The following is a 24,673-nucleotide window of genomic DNA, read 5'->3' as shown; positions in this document are numbered from 1 at the left end:
TACTATTTCTAGAAGTATTTTCTGATTTTCAGTAAAAGCTCCTTTAAACTTCTAAAAGTACAGAACATTAAATACTGTAGTAAAAATTTAATAAATCAGGACTGTAAACACCTGGAATCAGGCGCCCTTGTTTCTTCAACTGTATATGCAAAAAGGTTAGAGTGCCACCTAGGCTGAAAAATACTTATTACAATTATACTGAAGGAAAAAGCTTTCTATATAAGCGGTCTGTAAAATAGTTCTGAATTATTTCAGCTAGCTATGGAAATCCACTGCTCTTATTTCCATTTACAGTGGACATAAAAGGTCTACACACCCTTAATGAAATTGCAGGTTTTTGTGATGTAAAGCCAGAACTCAAGATAAATCATATCATCTATAATGACCCTTGCAACCAACAAAATTCAATAGAAAAACAAATAGATAATTATTAGGAAGAATAATTTAAATTAAAAAACCTACAACACGCTGGTTGCATAAGTGTGCACCTCCCCAACTAATAGTTTGTGGAAGCATCTTTTGCATTTACTACAGCAGTAAGTCTTTGTGAATGAGTTGTGAACTTTGCACAACTGGACTTTGCAATTTTATCCCACTCTTCCTTGCAAAAAAGCTCAAGCTCCTTCAAATTGCCAGGGGAACTCCTGTGCACAGCCCTCTTTAGGTCATTCCACAGGTTTTCTATGGGATTGAGGTCTGGGCTCATTCCTTCGTTGACTTGAATGTGTGCTTTGGGTCGTTATCATATTGGAAGGTGAAATTCCTCTTCATCTTCAGCTTCAGCTTCAGCTTTTGGACAGAGGTCAGCAGGTTTTGTGTTAAAATACGTACCAAAAGCACCTGTCCCAGCTAAAGAGAAGCAGCCCCAAAGCATGATGCTGCCACCACCATGCTTCACAGTAGGTATGGTGTTCTTTGGATGATGAGCTGTGTTGCCTTTGTGCCAAGTATATCTTTTAGAATTAAGGCCAAAAAATTCAACCTATGTCACATCAGACCATAAGACATTTTCCACATGGTTTGCGGTGATTGAATGTATTTTTTTTGTGCAAAGTTTAGATGGGCTTGGATGTTCGTTTTTGTGAGAAATGGCTTCCATCTTGCCACCCTACCCCATAGCCTAGACATGTGCAGAATATGGGAGTTTGTGGTTACATGCAAGGAGTGACCAGAACCTGCCAGAAATTTCTGCAGCTCCTTTAATGTTGCTGTAGGCCTCTTGGTAGCCTCCCTGATAAGTTTTCTCCTTGTCCAGTCATCAACTTTGGAGGGTCGTCCTGATCTTGGCAATGTCCGTGTGCTGCCACATTTTCTCCACTTATTGATAATAGTCTTCACAGTGCTCCATGGTACATCCAATGCCTTTTCTATTCTTTTATACCCCTCTCCTGATCGATACCTTTCAACAATAAGTTGAAATGTTGATGTTTTGTCAGCTCCTTGTGGACTATGGCTATCCCAGTAGGCTGCACCCACAAAAGTTCACCACCATTCACAACAGTCATAAAGCACATCAAAAAGACTTGGCGCTTTGCTTTATGTTTTAAACAATGTGATATGAGTCACCCAGTCAAATGCAATACTGTTCAAGGAACAAAATAAAGAAGAGCATTTTAAATGGTACAATATAATTTTACACTGTAGATTCACAGCCAGTTCTAATAAGACCAAGCTGTTTGGCTCTTGGAAGTGAGTCTGCAGATCTCAGATGACTAACGAAGACTTTATACATTACAGTAAAAAGTACTGTAATGGTTAAAAGCTTAAACTTTTTAACGGTAATGGTAAAAAAAGATGCAATGGTTAAAGCTTAAACTTAATCAAAAGGCACACACAAAACAGTGCAAATTAATAATCAGGCAGACTAACAAGAAATTTGATCTACTGTAAGAAAAGATCTCCAAGCTCTTTTCAGCTTTTATCCTCCATCAGGCTGGATTTCATGTCAGGCCTCCAGAGGAGGTTTGTACAGCTAAAGGCCCTCTGAAGTCACGTATAACTTGGGGCTCTTGGTCGGTACACAGGGCACTTCACCCTGAAGTTATGCCAGTTTGCCTTTATACAGGGACGTCATGGTGGGGGTCATGAAAAGAAACAAAGTAGGATAAGAGGCCTTTAAAGCAGCAGCAAACGGAGGACAAACCGATGTTCCTCGAAACCTTCTTGGCGAGGCTGAGCGCTGGAGTGAAGCAGCTGCCAGCTTTTACAATCACGGCGAATATGTCGAGATCATGAGTCCGCAGAGGGCAGAAAGGGGCCTCAGCCTTTTCCATGGCAAGCAGAAACGCGTCCTATTTCCTAACACAGTTGCCTTTATGACAAAAAATTGTCCCCATACATGCAGGACATTTCCAAAACATTACTGTACACATTATACCACAGAGAACTACATTATCTTCCCTCACAAAATCACAGCTTGTACAGGAAGAAACACTAGTTATCTAGTGATCTTCCAGCCTAGTGAAGCGGAGTGCAGTGCATGCACATACTGTACATTACAGTAAATTCCGTCATCTACAGTGTTTCCAAATTATTGACATTTGCCTTCTACAGCCATGGCTTAAGCTGGTATTTCCATTATCTCTTGGCATTTCAGCTCACTATCTCAGCTCTCTTTCTAGTTCATTTCAGTCATGGCAACTTCTTATTATAGCCCTGGTGCTGACATGTATTACAGATAAGATAAAAAAATGTGGCCTCCATGGATTCCGTTTGCAACTGAAGGTTCTATCCACAAATGATATTAAGGCATACTGGAATTATACAAGATACAACTTGCTCTTCCTGGATCTTTAAAGCATCCCTAATGACAAAATTCTACATCTGACCACAGAGAATGAAGAAGTCTGAGACTCATCACAGAGGGTTTTAGGATGGTATGGAAATCACTTGGTTATTCAAACTGGTCTGTAGCGCCAGATGTTTCTTAAGGAGTGACCTTGGCAAAATAAACGTCACTCACTAAAAGCTTACATTTTTAACCTTGAAGGAGAACAGCTAATATGATATAATAAAAACAGTTAGAAGTCACCTACAGTATTTAACTCTCACAGTTAATATTGTGCAGATTATGGTATGTTTTTTTTCTATTGTAAGCAACTACTACATTCCTACAGCTACAACAGATTGGATCCAATCTTGATTTAATAAAAAGAAAAAGTATAAACTCGCTACTGGATCAATGATGCTGCAGTATCCATCTCTTGGATATCTGAAAAACACAATTTTTAGAAGTTTGTTTTCCAAGAGGTTCAAAGTGATACGGAATAAACAGCATTATATAACCCTGTCAGCAAAGCCAGGCGGAGAGATATCCAGTTTAATGTCAGGGGAAAGAAGAATGTCAGCCTGGAGTGTTGACTGAAGAGTCAGCAGCTCACACTTCAAACTATGTAGAGAAATGATGGCTCTTCAAAGGCATTGGGTTTCCCTTATTTTGCTTGGAGTGCACTCACATAAAAACCTGAGCGCTTGTTTTTAGTCAGGCACATAACATGGGACGATAAGAAAAAGGAAAAATTTATGTTCTGAAATTTCATCAGTATTGAGCAGTAAAGATTATAAATGCTAGATCATTCATTTCCAATTGCATGCTGGAATCACAATGAGATTTTCCAATCTTTTATTCGTACACAGGGGTTTAAAAAGTACCCCATTGTTTTTGACTTTTTGGAAAGACATTAAAGAGGTTAGTGTTTGGGGGTTGGGCGTCGTTCCACCATTAGATTGAAAAGGATCAGAACAACTAATTAAGAGAGATTTAAATAAGTAGTTTTTTGTCTGAAATAAAAATCCTGTGACTCAGCCCTGACAAATTTCTGTGGCATAAGCAAGAATATGCTTAAAAAAAAACTTTAAAGGGACTTCACAAAAACGAGACACAAGCCAGACAGATGCGAACCAAGACCACTAAAGCAGTAGAACAGAGCTAAGCATTAACAACGGCAGTGATATCGATCCAAGGTGTTATAATCACCGAAATGTAATCTATTCTGATCTGTGAGTTTCACCAGACAGCACGGGATTGAAGCTGAATTAAAACCTATTGATCTGTCTTTTCTGACATGTATCATGCAAGTACTGTGCAATACTGTAACACTGAGTTTCTGCACCCAGGTGGTGCTATCTGTAGGGTAATGGTGAGAGCCCTGTCCAATTTGTGAAGCGCTTCGGGATGAAAAGAGCTATAGTCGGCCCCAGTAGACCTATTATTTATTCAGTGCCAACTCAAATATAAATGATAGATTCCTATTTACGCATTTTTTTCCTTCGCTTTTTAATAATTCACATTTTGGGTACGTTCTGGAAATTTAAAAACCCATCTTCTCTCTTCTCAGTATAGTCAATTTGTCTTCAAATTGCATAGGGTTGCAATTTGTTTTAAGAGCAGATAACACCTACTATATTTCAGGAGATTTTATGACCACAAAATAAAGTGCAGGACCAGTGTAAGGCTTATCTATCAGTGCAGGGCATAGAAGGCTCTGGAATTAGAGAGAAGGTACAATAAAGATGATTAATGTGAAAATGGTGGTGCAGTATTCGTAGCAGTGACGTTTTCCAATTGTTAACTGCAAAAGAGGTTTCTTTGACACGTCAGCAGTTATGATAAGGAGCAAATGTTTCTCAGCAGCTCATAGTAGCAATAAACAATAAAGGTTTCCTTTTTTTGTAAAAACAAGTTCTAAAAAAACAATGACAACAAGACAAAAGAGTAAGTGCAGTACTGTATATCACAAAGTCCAGACCAAACATTAGATATAAAACTTGGTTTAAGCATTAAGGCTCAGAACCAATAGCTTACAGTTACAAGAAACCATTTTTTTCTCAACATTATTAAATACATATATTTAAACATGAAATAAAAAATATGAATAAGCATATGAAAACTTGACTACTAGTAATCCCTGTGCATCTGGATACACCATTTTCAAGTACTGTAATAGAAACCTGCTCAAACCAGGACTATACACAACTCATAGAGCTGTGTTCTAATAATACCATCAGGTCTTGAGAAAGCACTCTTCATGCTGTTGCAATTCTAATAACACTGCATTTCAAAAGATAAAGTCCTGAAATGAAGTAGAAGTTCCTTTTACACACATGGAAAGCAACACTACACAATGAACTACACTTTTTCTAAGAATATCAAACTTGCAAACTGAATAGCAGGCACTCTGAGAAACATTGGTCTTGTGAGGGTTCTTTCACATGTGTAAAAAGAACCCTGAATGATAGTATGTGGTTAACTTAATACAGTATATTTAAAAAGTTATACTACAAGTGGTGCTGTCTGTGTAATAAGCAATACAATCCCAAGTATGGTTTAAATAATAATAATAATAATAATAATTATGTAACATGCCTAAGAAGGAATAGGAATAATTCAGAGTACTCAATTCACTAACAAAAAGTTTTTGCTACAATTCATTAAAACTACTTGAGCTGAAGGCAGAAAACAGCTTTGTGAGACTTGTGAGGCAACACTTCTGTATTCAGCTCAAATTTATCTAAAGAATGTCATTCACACATGGGTTCCAAGTTGGCAAAATCCTTTAACCAGTGTCATCTATGCTCCTACCATCTATGCTTCTATGTTTCTTTGAAATTTGTGAAATGTATTTGGCTATTCCTCACCAAAAACTGGTTCAGAGAACTACACAACCTTTTTGTTGTTTTTTGTTTGGCTGATAGTGTTCTTAGAGAAAATATTAGTTGCTTTTCACGTCCTTACAAACTTCTGCACATAATGCTCACAAAATTACAGTAGTTATTTCCTTCATAGCCCTGTTGTGTCAGAAAAGCCTTAAATTACCAATGTAAAAGGGAAAAATATTTTAAAACAAAAAAGGGAAAGTAAAAATAACCCCAACTGCTATAGTAGGCTAGAAGTCTCCTTTTAGCTCTCTTGAAATGTAACATCTCTAGCTTTCACAAGGTTCTATACTTGCCTTGAGATAATATGACCTTGACTGATCAACAGAAAGGGACTGGAACCCTAACTCATCCAGAAACACATCTTTACAGAAGCAAGGAGCTGTGACAGTGGATGTGTTACTGTCATCTTCAGCGACACAAGGCATACAACATGTGCGTTCAACGTTTAAAGGCAAATTAAAAGGTTAGAATTGTGCTCTAAAAATAAACCTAAATCTTTTATGTGCTATAATCTTCTCACGTTCCTGAACAGCAGAACAACAGTCAGATCACTTTATTGGCCATATACAATTTCTTGCATTAGGAATTTGTCTTTTCGCATACCCCAGCTTGCTCTCCATGAGACACACAGACAGGGAGAGAAGCTTGGGGTCAGAGCGCAGGGTCAGCCATTTATACGGCGCCCCTGGAGCAGTTGGGGTTAAGGGCCTTGTTCAGGGGCCCAGTGGAGTAGGATTCCTCTGCCGGCTAAAAAAAAGCGTAAACAACAATACAATAGCTATCCTTTTTGGCAATCTCACTTAAAAAATGTTAGTGATCGCATATACTGTAAATCCTAAGATTTAATGAAAGCCCTGCCATTTAAAAATTATGAAAAGTTTTTTTCCATATTACTTTTATGCAATTTGAGACTAGAAGCAGGAGAATAACCACTCTTGTCTTTTCAGATGGAAAGGAAAACACCACTTAATTAAGGCCGCCAAATGTTAACCTGATTCCTGAAAAATGGCGTCTTATTTCCATCGTCTTAATGTAACCATTAAATGACTGCGAGAGCTACTGGAGGCATCTCAAGTTCCTTGCCCACGGGCAATCTGCCCTCTGATATTACACTGCAGGCCACAGTCCAGCCCTTAAAAAAGCAAAGTGGTAGAGTGGTGTAACACTGTAGTAGTGTAATGATTTATACTGGAGAGTGATTTATAAAGGTGTGTAGCTCACATGTGCCAAAAAAGCATTAACCAGGACACCCTGGGAAAAAGTTCCACATTGTCTGTGATTGTTTGGATATTTTAATTAATTCCGAATGGAGAGGCGCATGAATCAGAGACTATTTCTGTAGACGTTTAGGAACTGGGGGATTATATCACATCATCAGGAGTGCGCTACTAAAACATGTGTCCTCTTAATACAGTATTTAGGTTTACTCTTCTTGCTATTGGAATACCAGGGATGTTAAAACTGCAATAACAAGAGAACGTTTTAACCATATTCTCTAGGCACGGCATGTTAGACGTTACTGAGTTTGCGAGTTCCATTAGATTGTTTCAATTATATACACACCTACTTTGGAATCACCATACTGTGTCACTACATTTCAGTTCACAGTGATGACACTTGTGTTCACATGGCTAGACACGGAAATAATCACAGTTAAATCAAACTATAAACTGTAAGACATACAGACAACACTGGGAAACCACCGTGACAATTCACTCAAAGGGAGGTTTAAGATCCAAGCAGTAATGAGACAGTAGAGGTCCATTTGTATCTGAGTCATCTGCTCTTTACTCATCACCTAAACAAAGAATGTTTTATAAACTAAGCTGTGCAATTTATCACCAGACCGACTATACTGCAGGCCTCATAAGATTTGCTGATGATCTCCTGTGCTTTTCTGACAATAAGTGCCACACACTGGCTATTAAAGTCCTGAGCTGGGCGCAGTACAGCACAGGAGGTGGCATCATCACAATTAACTTATGGAAATGCACAGATGAAGGGATCTGCTGGCAGCTACTGCCGTGTGTCCCCTTTTATTTGACTGTAGTGGAAAGAAGCCATACAGTAAATATACTACAGTATATCACTTCTCATATTACCACATCCTTGCCAACAAACACACAAACAACACAACCACGTCAATCATCCCATCACACCTTTAGTCCACAGAAGCCCGAGCTGCGTCACCTTTCGAGTTTGTGTACGGCCCTAGTTTAATCAGCAGAATCTTGCCTGAAGAAAGTGGGTGATGTTTTAAAATGTGATTTTATCAACCTGTTTTCTACATAACTACCACTAGCCAGGGGGCCACGGTGTCCCCGAAACACAAAACACCAAAACACAATGCCCCTGGCATGGCGCACTGATTGTTGGAAAGAGGTTGTCATCTTGCCTTGCACTGTGACTGTCTCACACATTCTCCATTTAAAGAGCTGCACACATGAACACACGCTTCAACTAATGAAATCACGATTCAGTACAGGCTTGTTGTTCTCTGCTTTCTCTTCATTATATTCGAAGTGTGACCGAACAAAGGTTAGAGCACAAAACTAGGCCGACACAAAGACGTATCAACGTTCAGTGAAGAGCAGAGTAATCCACTGAGTACAGTTCACTCCGTGAAGCCCTCTGCCTAGCTGCTATTTTAAAGAAATGCAGAATTAAAAATAGTACAGTGAATCCACAGAGAGATTAAATCTACAGTAGTTGAAGCAACCAGCAATATACAGAGAAAAAGAGAAGGGGCGTTCTATGAGGACAACTGCAGTATACACCCCATTACCAAAACATCTGAGATGCCCTACTCCAACAGGAAACTCCTCATTCACCTAGGCTCATAAAGATGCTCTGATCTTTGAACTTGTACCTCCTTTTACCTGGAATATAATGTTTCCAACCAAAAACATTATTGATACTGTATTTCAGATTGACAGTTGGGCAAAAAAAAATCAATCAAGTGCTATAAGTCAGGACCAGTTTCCACTAGTTAAACAACAGGTAAGATATTAATCTTTTGCAGTCCACAAAATAAATTTTGAAAGGTACAATATTGAAATATAAAAAAATGTATACTAATTGTTCAGTGCCTAATTAAAAAACTGAGCAAGTTAAAGCTGGCTTCCAGCACTATAACATTAATGTCATTCTGAACTAATACACACTTTCGCCTTTCAGCCTTTCAAAAGCTCTGGTTTTTAATCAAATCCGTTGGCCGCTCCCTAGGTCTCCTGTAGAATTGTTATAAAAATTCCTCACTATTCGGGTTTTAAAACATCATTAAAAGTATTGTGTCACGCTCTCTCTTTCCCCTGCATTTCACTGTTGCCGTCATACAGTCGAGGTCACGCTAAGCAGTCGTGAGCGCTGTCCGCACGAGTGACAGGACCATTGTGTTTACTGTACCGGTCAGGCCATGGGGTTCTGACTGCCGTCTCCCAGTGCTTCTGCCCTGGTCCTTGCGTTTCTTGCTCCCTCTGAGGCTGCCAAATCGCTTCATGGGTTGCGGCAGGCAATGAAACAGCAGTTAGGGCTAATCATGCCCGCTTTGGGGGTTTTTGAGAGCAGAAGTATTCTACCTTGGGTCTGGTGTCCTCTGGAGCCAAAAAAACCATCAGCCAAACAGACCCATTTTCCAAAGGATGGAGTAAGCTTTCCTTTCGCTGCCAACACCCGCACACAAAAGGCCACTGCAAGCCCACAGAAGTACAAAGTTTCCAAGGAGAAGGCGGGTCTTCTGGAGATCGATTCACAGCTTCTTGCCTTAGGAGTTCAGGAGTCCCTCTCACCTAGTCAGGCAATGCTCTGAAGTTTTGCTAGTCAGCTTTTTTTGGGGTGGACACAAGAATGCACTCAAGACGACTACAAAAAAGTCACACGCCCTTCAAAAAAGCTGCGGCCCCACACAGGCGCTCTCACAAGCACGGCGCTGCACAAGCGCCAGCTACTGTATGTCTCTCTTCCAATACACTGGGAACTCCCCCTGCCAGAGCTGCTGGTGCAAATTGTCAAGTGCAGCTGTGCATGATGTCTCTTTAAAATAGCCTGCAGGGCAAGAGGCTGTAAAAGGAAACCACGCTGCGCACAGGCAGTCCTTGCCAGGGATTGGCTAGCTAGTGCACCCCCTCCCTTGCTCCCCCAACAATCATCACCTTCTTTTTTTTTCATAGTGACTTGGAATATCACATGCCTTCTGCGATTAATTTCTCTCCGGGTCTAATGCTTTGATTTAGCCTTAAGCATCTAAGGCTGAATAAGCAAGAGTGAACAGGTTGTGGTGCCCTTGTGGGTATGGCGCTCTAGGGAGCTACGTTAGTGGCTCCACACAAGCACATCTTCACACACAGATACTATGAAAAGGCTCCTGCGTGCACTACCTCCTTGTACAGGACCACTAGCAGGTACTGTAACTAACCATAGAGGAACACAAAGCAGAAACAGTGACCATGGGGTAAATTTTCAGTCTGCACTACTTGTAACCTTTGAATATGAGGCAAGGTCTGCGAATGCCATTTTAGTCATCTGCGCTTCATTATTTATCAGTGCTGCATGTGGAGGTTGGCAGAACCCGAAACTAAATAAAACTACAGCCCTTACGGAGCTCAACAAGGCATTGGCCTCCAATTTTTTTCATGCCCCAGAAAAGGGGGGAAATCGTATGACACATCGAATCACTTCTTCTGATATTGTCAGTGCTTCCACAATGTGGAACAAAAACTCGATTTCCTGACCTCCTCTCCATTACAAGCTTTCCAGTCCCTCATTGTGCTGATGCACCCCCACAGCATGACGCTGCCACCAGCACGTTTGACTATAGGGATGGTGTGGACTGGGAGATTCTGGCTGTGCTGGATCTGTGCCAGATGTAACAGTTTGTACTTTAAAAAAAAAAAGTTCCAATTTGATCTCACCTGACCACCACATCCACATATTTTTGCAGGATACCTCAGATGTTTTGCAACAAATTCAGGATCTGAAATGTCCTTTTTCAGTTCCATAGAAGTCCTCTTTGTGGAGTCATTAGGAGATTACTGATGCATATTTTCTCCTAATTCAGCCATTGAACTCTGTACCTCTCTCTGAGAGTTATCTGCCTCACAGTGGCATCCCTCACCAGTTTCTGGTACACTAAAACCCGCTCTGTGGTTTCTAATGACATTATCCCTTACTTTTAACACTTTTTAGCATCCATGATTGAATCTTTGCTTGAAAATCCCAACCTCACCGAGGAACATCACAGAGACGGATGTTTTTTTTTTAAATTACGGCGGCAACATTTAAAGCAATAAAATGTGAAAACTGTGCAAGGATCAGAACATTTTCGCAAACCACTGTGTAATTATAATTCTGCTAAACCCAAAGGTAACGTCCTGCAGTTATTAATAAAGTTCAATATAAAATAGGGCTTTTCTACAAAAAACATATTCCAATGGACAACCTTTCCTGGAATGGCAGCTTTTATAATAACTTCAAATTCATGTTTTTTTCCCCATGCGTACCCAGTAATGAAACTGTTGACAGCTTGATCAACACCTGTTTCTTCATTCAACCTTGGGGTGCCATACTGCACATTGATCTTTGTTTGCAATCTAAATATTAACTTTATTTCATGAATAATGCAACAGCTTAACGGTGCTATTACCTCTGCAGATAACTAATGATTAAATCATTTTAGTGTACTGTACGTGATGCTTTTTTCCACATTTAAATAGACAAAAAGCAGGATAATCCATTCTTTGATTATTGAAATTCCAAATTAATTTTTAACAAGTCTATATATCATACAGTGCTACTTGACAGTATGCAGTTCCTTCATTTTTCGTTGGACGAATTAATCTTAAAAATCTTTTCTCTGAACTCAACAATACAGATAATGGACATACATATCGTACAAAAACATATACTGTTTCATTATTTATTTAAAAAACATGTTTATACGTGTATAACAAACTCAAGATCCCTGTCTGCCTATTCATTCAATAAGCGGGGGCAAATCCTTTAGCAGGTACAACAGCAACCAAACATTTCCTATGGTTACTAATCAGTGTCTCACATCTGCTTTGAGGATGTTTTGCCTGTTTGTCCTTGAGAAACTGCCCCAGCTATCTTGCATGAACAAGCCACTTCAGGCACTTCAGGCCCATTTCTATTGGGTTAAGATCTGTACCTGGCCATTCTAAAAACACCACTACCAAACATTCCTTCCTCTCAATCCATTTCTTGGTACATTTGCTAGATTATTTAGGGTCTCTGTCATGCTGGACGACCATTTTCTTGGGCCGAATTTCAACTAATGGACAGAGGGCCCGACGTTCTCCTCCACAATATTTTGGTATGCCTCATAATTCATAGTCCCCTCAATGATGAGAAATCATCCAGGTCCGGGGGCAGAAAAGCAGCCCCAAACCTTGACACTCCCACCACCATGCTCGACAGTGGGGATGGGGTTATTTTGGTGGCAGGTTTTCACCAAACACGGCATTTTTCGTTGTGGCCAAAAGGATCAATTTTAGGCTCGTCCATCCAGAGAACATTCTTTGCAGAAATCTACAGGATCATCCAGAAGGTCTTTTACAAACTTCAGACAAGCAGCACCGTTCTTTTTTGGGAGCAATGGCTATTCAACCTCTGTTGTATTGTTGAGTATGAACAAGGCTGCAGCAGGAGGGGCTTGCAGATTCCTGGGTGTGGTTCCGGGGTCCTTTTGGACGACCTGTATGAGTTTTTGTGCTGCTCTGTGGGATAATTTTGAAGGGCATCCACATTTAGTTAAAGTCAGTGTGGTCTTAAATTTTCTCCATTTGTTGACTATTTGTCTCGCAGTAGAATGATGCTTTCCAAAATGTTTTCCTTTGTATTTATAACCCTCTCCAGACTAACTGGCACTTACAACACTCATGGGTAAGACCACATTGACTAGATTTCTTACCTTTATATAAGAAATCTTAAATAAATATAAAAATCTTATATAAATATGTAGTACAGGGCCTCCCAAATGTTTTCCTTGTGATTGGCTCTTTGATTGGTTAACTTGACAGCTAATTATTTTAGAACCCAGTTAAATTTACCTCATTGACTGAGCTAATGAACTTTTTGGTTCACTTACACAATTCTTAATTCTTATTTACCTATTTTTCTATTAAATGTATGTGTTCCTCTAAATAATAATTTGTGGATATAAACCCTTTATTTTAGAAACACAAGGGCTAGTTTTGATTAAACAAGGATTTTACAATTAAAATGTTAGATTTAAAGAACTACAGTAAAGGGTTCACAAAGTTTCAAGCAGCACTGTATATATAACAATATTTTTACTTTATGATTAATAAAATCTTAATTTACAGAATTAACAATAATTAATAAAAATCTGCACCAAATAGTAAAGAACTGGCAATTATCTGCCAACTAAGCTTTTAAACAAGTTTAGCTAAGCCTTAAAAATGATCGTGCAAAACGAACAAGATAATCTTCTCTAAAACCCTCAACCCCCCAACTTCTTCAAAGCAACAAGGTTAGAAACAGGAAACAAATTAAGAAGCTTGGAACCAAAAAGCAATTAAAAGAACATAATGTCAGTCAGCACAGAACTGCGTGAGAAATGTCCTTGACTTAACCTATCAACATGGTCAACTCTAATGATTTTAGATTCTTGTAAACCTTTTAAGTTGTTTTGTTTTTATATACACAGTTACTTTATTTTGTGCACTCTTTAGTTATTTTTAAAAACTGTATGAAAGAAATAAACATCAATGTCTGGGACGAATGGCAAACTGCCACATTAAGGAAGCAAGGTAACTTAATTGAAGGAGAGTTATGTTACTTGAAGCTTATGTAACCTTAGCAGGGTATTTAAGACACCCTGTCCTTCATAGAAGAATATATCTTCATATTCTGCAATAAGGCTTTAAACATTAGAAGGATTGTTATGACCTTTCATACTCTTAGATTCCAAAGACCAAGGTCTTAACTTTCTTTTACATATTAATAGAACTATTAAGGAAGGACCTAAGAATAGTTGATGAATGGATACTATAAAGTAACAGTGTACACTTAGACTTTGAACGTATATTTTATCATAAGAGAAAATCAAAATCTGACCCAGCTCACTTTTTAAGATGAACTGTCCCCATATCACCCGTGGTGACAGGGTGACCCGAGTTCTTCTCGTTTTATTTTTCTTATGTGTTTAAATTTTTATGTATTATTTAACTAAAGAACGCTTGGCATTCACAATACATACAAATACACCACAACAGTCTGAAAATGTTATTGATCTGGTACAAGATTTCAGCAACCACTTCAAACCACTGTAAAGCTATCAGATGCAGATTTAGTTGGCTGCTGCATGCAAGAGTCCTCTCTTGTCTGTGAAGCACTTTAGGGTTCCTGGGGTGGACAGCCAAAAGACATGGTATTGTTATGAAGATCTCCATGTAATGCAACTTATGAGTACTTTAGCAAAGTACTTTGTGTAATATTGATATTCTTACAAAACAAACTGAGGTATTGGCCTTTGAACACCGCGTTATTAGTTTTTGGGGAGGGGGGGTTCATGTTGCATGCTTTTCTTAACATTTGAGGTGCTTACTACAGAAGAATCTAAAATGTGGGTGAACTCTCCCTCTCCCCTACCCTGAAAGCAGGGCTCTGAACCTCATTCAAACTGAAACAAAAGCACTGTAAAGGCAGGGGTTTTCTTCTCGTAAGCCGACAGGGGCCTCTCGTGTGCTTTCACATCCACCAAGGTGCTTACTGAGGTGCCAAGGAGCTGGAGAAAATGACCTTTTACGGGGCTGAAAGGAGGCTGGCAGCACCAGACTGGCACTGTGATGACAATATCAGCTGACCACAACTTTCAGCTGAAGGCCTACTGTAGTTGCTGTTCCTCCAGCAATGTGAAATTCCTGTTTCTACAGGTTTCTCTCTCCCCTAGGAATTCCATCAGTCCCTTCAAGTTTTAAGCCTAGTAAACATTTGCATTGCTTGCATCCAGGATGTAGTTGTAAAGAATGAAAACACAGATATGAATACTGTGGCAGCCAAAAGTGTAAAGTCACCGTTGTGAACGGCGTAAAAGCTGAGTGGTTAAGCCTAAAAAGTTTAAAACAGTTTGGAGCTTTATTAATTCTGATTATGATCAGGTCACCTTGGCTCTGGAGTCTCTCCAAATGTTTTCATGCCAATGGTCCGGTATAAAATAAATGTGATCTTATAAACTGCAAGAGGCAACCTGGGGAGATGTGTGAAGGTCTCTTGACAACTGATGCTATCCAAGCTGCACTTGTCAGTCCTGAAGAAACTATTTAAAAAAAAATGGGTTAGGCCATTAATCATGCGCACAAAAACCTGCAGCCTTGTATTCACTTTAAGGAGTGCTGGTAGAACCGAAAAACCAGGAACAGATTTGCCTGTTACCCAAGCACCTTCCCATCTTTTTGTCGCTACAGTATGTGAATCTTAAAACAAGGCTTATCTTGGTGGTTCCTGGCAGAGGACCTCTCCTTCTGCACTGACCCTCACTGTTACATTCTTGCCAGTCACTAAAGGGAAGGTGACAAGATGACAAAACAAAGTGTGCCTTAAAAGAACTCCATGTGATTTACAAAAGAAAATTAAAGAACCTATTCTTCACGGAACACCTGGCAAGCGGGGGAAAAGTTTTAAGTTGGAACAAGTGCCAGGAAAAAGGACGTGCTCTCGGGCAGGGGCATACGCTTCAGTGAACGAGAGGCATTTGGACACATTTAATCCTGCCACAGATGAAAATGGAAGGGGCCAAGTATTTCAGATTAAAAAAAAAGAAAATCAGATTTAATTGAAATGTCAGTCCACCCACCCGTTACAAATTCCAAACACAGTTATACGCAACAAGCTGGGTACAAACCGTAAACCGATTTCAACTGCGGTCACTGTGGCTTTTGCAACTGAAGGCTTGCTTCAAGCCTCAGACAACTTAACATCACTGTCCTACACCTATTACTAGCTCCTGCTACTTTGACTTATAGGAGCAATAGAGGAGAGACGTTTAGCTGATTCAGACCTGTGTACATTGTAGTTTGAGTGGCAGAGCTGCATCAGTGTCTGTTGGCTGGAAAGCAACAAATAAAGATTAATTCCAGTGTGAAAATACGCTGTCTCTGCAGTTAAGTCTTCCAGTGCTCTGGTCACCTATCTTAACACCCAAAACAACGCGTTTCTTCTTTTTACTTTTCAGTATGGAATTAACCTATACTTGTTCCTGTGTAAAATGTGGTATTGTGGCAATGCGAAACACAAACACTATTTGCTTCACTATCTGCACACCTGTACTGCAAGGGTATGACGAATATACAGTGCATTATACTAATGAGACAGTTCTACTCCATGAAGGCAATTGTACATTATCAAAAAAAAAAGTCACAAGGTGACTAGGATTGAGTGTTTTAATCCAGTCTGTTGAGCACAATTTCACACTTGGTCCATATTTGTGAACATTTGGTTGATAGTTACATCTATATGGTCATAAAAAATCAATTTGCTCATTTAATGTCCATTTATCAAGTGCCAAGTCCATTTATCCTTCCTCTGTAACGTTCCATAATCAAAGATGTTACTGCAGGTGACATGAGCTTTCTTTGTAAAAAAGAAATACAATGTTTAAATACAAGCTACAAGCAAAAAAAGGGGTTGATACGGTATACTGAAAATACAAGTGATGTTTAAATTTTGTTCTCCCATCATCCTGGTTCATTAAGGGAAATAAATGTTGATGAAGTCGTTGGTTATTATAATAAAAAAATATAAAATATATAAAGAGTTTTTTTGTGAAATTATTAAAAGCAGTGAAGAAAAGAAATGGGGTTAGGCATTAGGTGATTTTTGATTTATGCTAAACGGAAAATGTTCTCCAGGGCTTACAGTGCAACTGTCACAATGTACATCATTTAGAGATATGCAGGTACAATATTTATTAATCAATTTCGTGGACAAACTGTTCATTAAAAGCTTCCATTTGGCTTGAACTGTCATAACATATCAAAGAACATGATTTGACAAGAGTGCTCTATATTGATGAGATTAAGATTTTAAACCCAAGTTCAATGATTTAGCTCATATGTAGCTACTGTGTGTTATGTTGGTTCATAAAAGCTTTGGTAAAGGGACATTATAAAACAATAAAATAAGGGTACGGAGTTGAAAAAGATTAAGAAAGTAATAAACTGTGAATTCGAATCATTAGTATTAAATGCGTCATCAAAAGGGTAGCTGGCATGAACAGTTCTTAGATTACCAATGACCTTCTTTAAGGTCCTGGCATTCAGAAGATAAATATTTCTTTGTGGGCTCTTTGAAAGGATGAAATGTTGTACTTAACTGACCCATTGACACTAGCTGTGCTAGAGGAATGCAATTCATTCATATTCACTATTTATGGCTGTCGTACTGGCCGCTAAATTGTGCTGTACAGTAGGGCTTGAGATAAGTGAGAAATTCACACTTCGGAGTTATCCAAGTGATGACACTGTCTGAATATTTCTAGCAACAGTATATATATATATTACGTTTCCAAAACAAAAGAGGACACATTTTATCATCACTTTATGAACTATGTGGTTCACAATAGCTTTCTATGCGGGATCCATCTAGGCACACTAGGCTACAACAGCTCCTCGTGAGTCAGATGTACTTGTTAGATAAAGACGAAACCCAGCTGTTTGTGTGTCAAGGCCTACCTTGATATAGCTGTACAGGATTCCATATGTCAGGCATAGAATGAATCTGAAACTAACAGACTGATAGAATCTATAAACTAATACAAAGCATGCATCACAGATGTATAGTTTGTATTACTTCCAACTGTGGCCACACATTACAAGCCAGTGACTTTCAAAGCAGACACCATCTTGATTAACCTTGTTTATTTCAAGCATTTATCACAATAATTAATTTGCTTTTTTCCATGTCTTTTCAATAAAATGTCAGTGCACATGCCTTGTGAAATGTCATTTACTTGATAATAAATGTGATTTCCCAGGTACTGTATAAGAGCTTTAAAGTTTTTTTTAAGGTTCAGTAAATATATATTACATGATGAAAAAGCTCACCTTGACCACTGAACTTTGAAGACTGTCAAAGAATGAAAGTAATAATTTTAAACAAATGCTCCTTTTCCTTTTTTTAAAAATATGATTGGGTCTAAAGCATACATCAAGTGAAGAAAACTCTTAACAAAGACATTCCTTTTGGCAGCATTGTTACATTCTTGAACATCATTAATAAATAAAATTGAACTAATTATTAGATTTAGAATTATTGGTACAAATTTAAGGGCTCATTTGTTTCTAAATATTTCTGCAGGCAAACGGGTATTACAACATAGAAAATGAGTTTGCACAGTTAATACTACAGTCTCCTGCGTTTAGGATCTCCGTATTAAAAATGTTAGATACCACCTACTGGCAGAATCGCAAATTTCATTCATGTCAGTTTTCCAAGGACATTGTTACAGTGTTGACTTTGTGCCAGCTGTCAAAGGTACTGAGTCTTGATGTTAAATATCAATGTAAACAAAGAAAAAAAATTGCCCGCACATTGCCTGTGGTAATACATACAGTACTAATTTGTTACATGTCAAGAAGAAACAGTCATTAGCAGTCACTGTACTTCACAAAAGAATGAGTAATACAGCAAAAGAGAAGAAACACAGATGCAGGGAATGATGTGACTAAACGGATTAATCTCAAGATTTATGGTGAAGTGAAGTGGATGCATTGTTGCCCTTCACTGCTCAAAATAAAACAAAGAAGCAAAACATTGTGTGTATCTGGGTCACAGCCTAAACCAGACTTTGAAAACAGGAAGAGAAGGGGCAGAGCATTATCAGATGTGTTAGAAGTCAGAAAAACTAAAACCATGCAAATCTGTGAAGAATACACTGGAGATAAGCGAGTAAATAATCTGAAAGATCCCATACATGTGCTTCTATAAATTTCACAAAAAGGAGGCATAACGATATATTTCTGCTCCTCAGCAGGGAGTGGGAAGCTCGTCTACAGTGATGGGAACATACAGGGAGCAAAGTACTGGCATAACTTAAAATAAAACATCCCTCACAGCTAAAACAGGGACAAAAAGTCACCTACAACCAATAGCATTGCCTAAAATACAGGACCAGAGCTACACTGGAATAAGAAAGTGAACGTCTTTGTAATTGTAACTGCGGCGAAAGGTGTGTCCCCCAAATATGGTTCTGAATATTTATGCTGTTGACACATTCCCATTTTTTCCTCTTTATTTTCAGCTGATATTTACTATACATTTACTATAATTTGTATTATGCTTGGAAGTCTTCAGTTTGAGCATCCAGATTTGCAATAAAATATTTTAACACAATGTGTACGCATCGTTTTGTAACTTCAACTGGTTTTGCATGGCACAGTGCAGTATACTGTATATATGAAATGCTGATAATGAAGCAGTGAGAGATTTTTAACAGTAGGTGGCAGCATGGCTCTTCTGCTTCGCCAGCTCGCACAGTGGTGAGCCTCTGACTCACACAGCCACCTCAGATGACTCAGTTTTTCTTTTGTGCTGCCGCTACATCAAGTGCAAAGCAGCGCATAATTGCAACCTGCCAGAAATAAGATACTGCAAGTAAAGAGGAGCACTGCCCTTTTAGTTCACAAGTCTCTTCCCACAAAAAAAATATCCAAGAGAGAAATTTAAAGGAATATCGCAACAGAGGCTAAAATACCGCAAGCTGTTTCACTGCTGCAAAAGCAAGATAACCATTAAAGAAGAAGTAAAACATAACCAGGACAATGATGGGGAACTTCTAGACAATGAAGAGTGATTGGCTGATGTACAGTGCTAGATGAGTATTCCACTCGGGTATTCATTAAGGAAGAAGTCAACAACAGACATCAGGCAGTGAAAGAGACAAAGATTGTATCAGTTATCACCAGAGAATAAACAGAAATGTTTTGGGTACTTGAAGCACTGAAGACTCATAAATCTCTATTGCTCAGTGCTATCTTACCAATTGCACTTAAGGAAACAAGAGAGGTTATTCAGAAGCCACTGAAACAACTCTTCTTCCGGTCATTCAAGACACAGTTAGCACCCTAGGACTGGAGCATTGCTAATGCAGCACCCAATTGCAAAAAGGGCAAGAAAACGGAACCCAGTTAGGTTATGGAAATAATTATTAGGCAATTAGAGGACTGCTTATATTGTAAATCAGATGCAAGGGAGTACTGTAGTGATCCTGCTCGCAAATCAACATGGTTAAATGTAGAGCTAAGCGATCATAGTTGGCATTTTACAATGTCGTGCAAACAACCCCTTTAATGACTTGTATATTACCACCAGAGGTGTATTTTCTCAAAGTTACATAATACTGATGCTAGAGGGAGCACTTTCTTACATATTTACAAATGCTTGATGTGTCGGTATTACAAGAAGTAGGAAATGTAAAACAAGAAAGCATCAGACACACCCAACGGCACTGAAATTTCAGATGCACCAAATCAGGTCCATTATAAATCTAAACATTCAACTCAAATTTCAGCCGTTTAACACAATGAGTCTATGATAAGCATTTCTGTGCTGGAATTGCAGTTGTTTGGCAGTATTTGGTTACTACTGGATACCAGTTGTTAAGGTTTCATTTATTACACTAGAAGTAAGATAAAAAATAACAGGCCTCGAAACAAAATAGCCCAGATTGGCATTCAATGAGGCCACCGGAGAGGAAAGGATTTTTAATTTGATCCTGTTGCCAGCTTGCTGGGCAGGCCTGCCTCTCTAATAGTGAAACAAATAGCTGTCTGGAGCACAGAGGCTTGGTTACATAACTCCCCATAACACAGCCTGTGTGGACACAGCTTCCTCTATGGCTGTAGCTACGCCCACTGCTCGTTTCACCAAAACAAGTTAGCCTGCCAGAGAAAATAACAGCGGCTTGTCTGCAAGCCAGCTGCACTCCAAAGCTCGAAGGAGGTGACTGTCATTCCTATACCCTCTACTGTACATCCCAAAACATCACTGTATTCATGCATGTACTGTATGTTTTTAGAAGAATAAATTAGACGGTTTTTGGATACTAACTGAAGGTCTTCAGCATAGGCTTGATTTATTGGTCATTCAGGACTGACCACAACACTCGAGTGTTTCTGATGGTTGGATAAACACTACAGTACATCATTAATCAATGGCAAAGTGGATTTCACACAGGCAAAGAGGTGATTTCAGCTGTTGGGTGTTCAGTCTGGTGAAAAAGAACCAAGGACAGGAACCAACAGCAAGAGACCTGTGTAGATCGCTCTGATGGGCATCAGCGAGTGTGATATGCAGAAACACACACTAAGATTTGGACCAATCCATGGGGAGGTGCAACTATGACAGTTTGGGCAGGACAGTCAAGCTGCTATAGAACTCCATGAATAGCGATTGGTGGCAACGCTATACAGTAAATGTTATACTATCAGTGTACTGAGCTCATTACATTGATCAAGTCCTGCGATCTCACTGCCATTCTAGCAGGCATAAACTGGTGTGACAACATTCTTACAGGATAACGAACATCTTCATTCCCCTCCTGTAACAACAGCTTTCTTGTTAGATGAGAATGTGATAGTTATGCCATGGACATGCGACTCCATAAACATGCCCTAATCATCCCATCTCATCCCACGCAAGGAGACTAGTACACAGGCAGATGCTTGTCCAGGCTTTCTAAGGGAAACGGGACACGATAGCACCGCCAGCCACTTGGTGCAAAGCATGTTTCACTAAAGTACAGCCTGGATGTCTTCAAACACAGGCCGCACTCATTATGATCTCATGTGTTTGACATTAGCCCACAACTTTCACCCCTTGTTTATGACAATTGTTCATCAATATAATGAATTTACTTATGCCATGTTTGTTCAATAAAACGATCGTACAGCTAGGACAAAAAAGAATTTAAGATGGTCAAGATCATATACTGTATTAATATCTAGAAATCCACATGCATGTACACAAGATATACAACCTACTGTATATTGAAAATGGGCATTAGATGGGGTCAAAATCAGGTTTATACCACACGTTCAGGTTGCTTAGACATTTCCGACAAAAAGTGAATTTCACAGCTGCCATCGTGTGTGTGGTTCAAATCAACAATCCTCTGGGGCTTTTATGCAAAAAAGCATGACCTTAACATGTATGAAGTCACCAGCAAACATACCCAGGAAGTAAAGTATATTTCTGTTGATTTATACCCCAAAAGGGAAATGAGGTCTTAACATTGTGTACAATTATTGCCACACTCACTTTTTCACACTCAGACATGTTTACTCTTGTATAATTAATAATTCAGTGTAGCGATGCATTGTACACACATCCACTTGCCTCCAAATGGAAAGCCTACCATCCATCCACCCATTTTCTAAACCGCTTGATCCATTAAAGGGTCATGGGGTAGGCGGAGCCCATCCCAGGCAGCAACCCTGGGTGTGATCCCCTTGCACACACAGACACACATTCACACTAATTTTCCCCAGAAGACCAGAAGACAATTAATTTACCAGTATGTCTTTGGACAGTGGGAGGAAACCAGAGGAGTCTCAACACAAACATGGGGGGAACATACAAACTTATTGCGGATAGAAGTCCAGAAAGTGAGCTCAGAGCTCCAGTGATGCAAGCCAGCAATCTAATCAAAAGATAAAAGCTGGAGCAAAAAGGAGGGAAAAAAAAACAAGAGTAGGAGCAAAACAGCTAAGCCTAATTCCCTGATATCCAAACAGGCATTTTGTGTAGCTGCTTTAAAAGGTGACATTCTTCAGGTTTTAAGAAAATAATTAAAAATTAGAATCTTCTTAAATAATAAATAAAATAATTTAGTCCGAGAATTTTACTCTTAGGATTGGGACCTTAGGACCTAACTCCTTCAACACAATAAGATTCAGAAAACATTTTCCACATATAGACATCCTTTTCACTTTAAACAAACTGCTGTCTTCTGAAAGAAAAGCTGCTGCAGATCCACACTCCACATGGCATTTCCATTTAAAAAAAAGAATCTGTTCGTGCCAATTTGCTTTTCTAAAGCTGCTGGTAGCTCAGAGAGAGCGTACTTGACAACAGAGTTATATAAATGTGCTTATGGACAGTGAAAAAGCCGAGAGATGTGATTAGCACATACACCCACAATACTGGCAGAAAACAAAAATGCCTGCATACCAAGCATACATGTTGTTTACAGCTTAAGTAAACATCCTGCATACTGGTCCCATAACACCTAAAGATCATTATTGAAACAAAAAAATAAGACTATAAGCATCTCGCTGATCTTTTAAAGGGCAATGGAATTCTCCTTGGACCACAGAATACAGAATACTAAGCAAAAGAGTCATCACCCTCCAGTGCTTGAACCATACCATCATCCTTGACAAACATCCTAACCCCAAAGAGATGCTTTTCTAGGCACTTGGATCTCGTTGTTACCATAACCCTGTTAGCCAGTTCTTGGGAGGTGTACTGGTACAGAACAGTCAGGATGGAGTAGAATTATTTGCTATCTGCAGTGCCTGCAGTTTTATTCTCCAAGCTCTTGAAATTCTCGCATAAAGTCAGGCTGCATTACAATGATGAAAAAGGAGGATCCAAGACGTCCCAAAATGGTTTTAAAAAAAAAATATTATCAGTGTTTACAGTGTTAGGACTGTTTATAAAATGGGAAGTGAGTGAATAGCTGTTCCCATCAGTAGTCAAAGAATTTTAACAACTGGAGTTATGAAATCCAAGCTTCTATTTCAAGCATTTGTGAATTTAGAAACAATTTTGTATTGATTATACCAATGCTCTTCTGGCAAGAAATACTGCTCCGTTAGTAATAGGATAGAGCTACAGTAGTTCGGGCTGCTTCTGCTAGATGTCGGAGTGGTACTAAGAAATCAGACCACACAAAACCTGTTCAGCTCATTTACAGTGACTTCCTGTTGAACAGGAAACTGACTACAAAGTTCTTTTTTTAACATTTAATGGTGTTTCAGGGTTTTGAGCCAAGCTGTCTGTCTTTCTGAATTATTTAGTTATTTTTCTCCCCCAACCCATGCTCACCTGTTGTCAAACTTTGTACTGCTTTAGGTACCTTTATCTATTTTAGGTGCATTAAGCTATTCTGAACCTTATATCCAGAGAATTAATTACAGGAGAACCAGAAATGCTGACAGCTTGAAATTTGAAGATTTTTTTAAATATAAAAAATGTTAAAAATATATAAAAAAAACAAGAGCTTGAAATGTAATTAGATGATCAGGTTTGTGTACATTTCCTTCTAGTCAATGTTGTGGTTTGCACTGGCTTGTGGTTTGTGTCATTGTTATTGTAAGCAGTCCTACTATTGTGCATTATGAATTTCATTTAAAAAAAGTATATTCATATTTAACTGGAAGGCATCAAATAAGGAAAAATCTTTTCATTACTGGAATATGGGCTAAATGTACAGTATACTGTATTTACACTGGTGCCCAGTTATTTCGACAAAACAGACACGAATTCTGAAATCCAAACATAATGTTATTTATTCATTTACATTCAGGACTTGTTTTACAAGCAATTAAGAACTGCAGGCTACTGACTTAAAGATGCTCTTATTTCCTGCTACTTCATCAACTAGCAGTCTGAGCAGGATGTTGCTATGATGTAGTTCAAATGTGGATGGACTGTGGATTTTTGAAAGATAAGAGAATGCTAAAACAATACCACAATATTTTTTTTGAAATATCACATATTAAAGGCATATTTAGAGGCCAAAATAATACAGCACTTTAAATATTAAATGATGAAAAGAATCATCCAATGTCATAAGAAAGCAAATTTGACTATGTTTTGCTCATCTACCACACTGGATGTATGCATAGGGCAGGGTGGATTTGAGATAAATTATTATAGATGATTAGATGGGCTACTGTGTTTTACACTTCTGTTGTCTTTACAATCTGACATCATGTGCATTCTATCTCTTTGAATAGTGGAGGGGAATTGG

At 38.8% G+C, this 24,673-nt stretch overlaps 1 protein-coding gene across 6 annotated transcripts in view; it reads right to left on the bottom strand.

The window, feature by feature from the left end:
- The window catches only part of LOC148833055 (5'-AMP-activated protein kinase subunit gamma-2-like), a 124,578-nt gene that overhangs the window by 52,882 nt on the left and 47,023 nt on the right, over positions 1–24,673 (bottom strand). Inside the window, exon 1 of one of the 6 annotated variants that reach the window (XM_088919598.1) lies at positions 9,064–9,704. The exons of 3 other annotated variants lie outside the window; for them this stretch is intronic. In XM_088919598.1, coding sequence (XP_088775724.1) covers positions 9,064–9,157 — 94 coding nt within the window. In that variant the 5' untranslated portion in view covers positions 9,158–9,704. Of the gene's footprint in view, positions 1–3,174; positions 3,195–9,063; positions 9,705–24,673 lie in introns of those variants that run through there. 2 more of the 6 variants (XM_088919599.1, XM_088919600.1) reach the window with 2 other exon arrangements.

The sequence above is a fragment of the Atractosteus spatula genome, chromosome 6 (genome assembly GCF_055471065.1).
Source record: "Atractosteus spatula isolate fAtrSpa1 chromosome 6, fAtrSpa1.hap1, whole genome shotgun sequence".
NCBI classification, from domain to species: domain Eukaryota; kingdom Metazoa; phylum Chordata; class Actinopteri; order Semionotiformes; family Lepisosteidae; genus Atractosteus; species Atractosteus spatula.
Note: the sequence above shows the minus strand (reverse complement) of the source record. Positions and strands in the feature narration are given on the sequence as shown.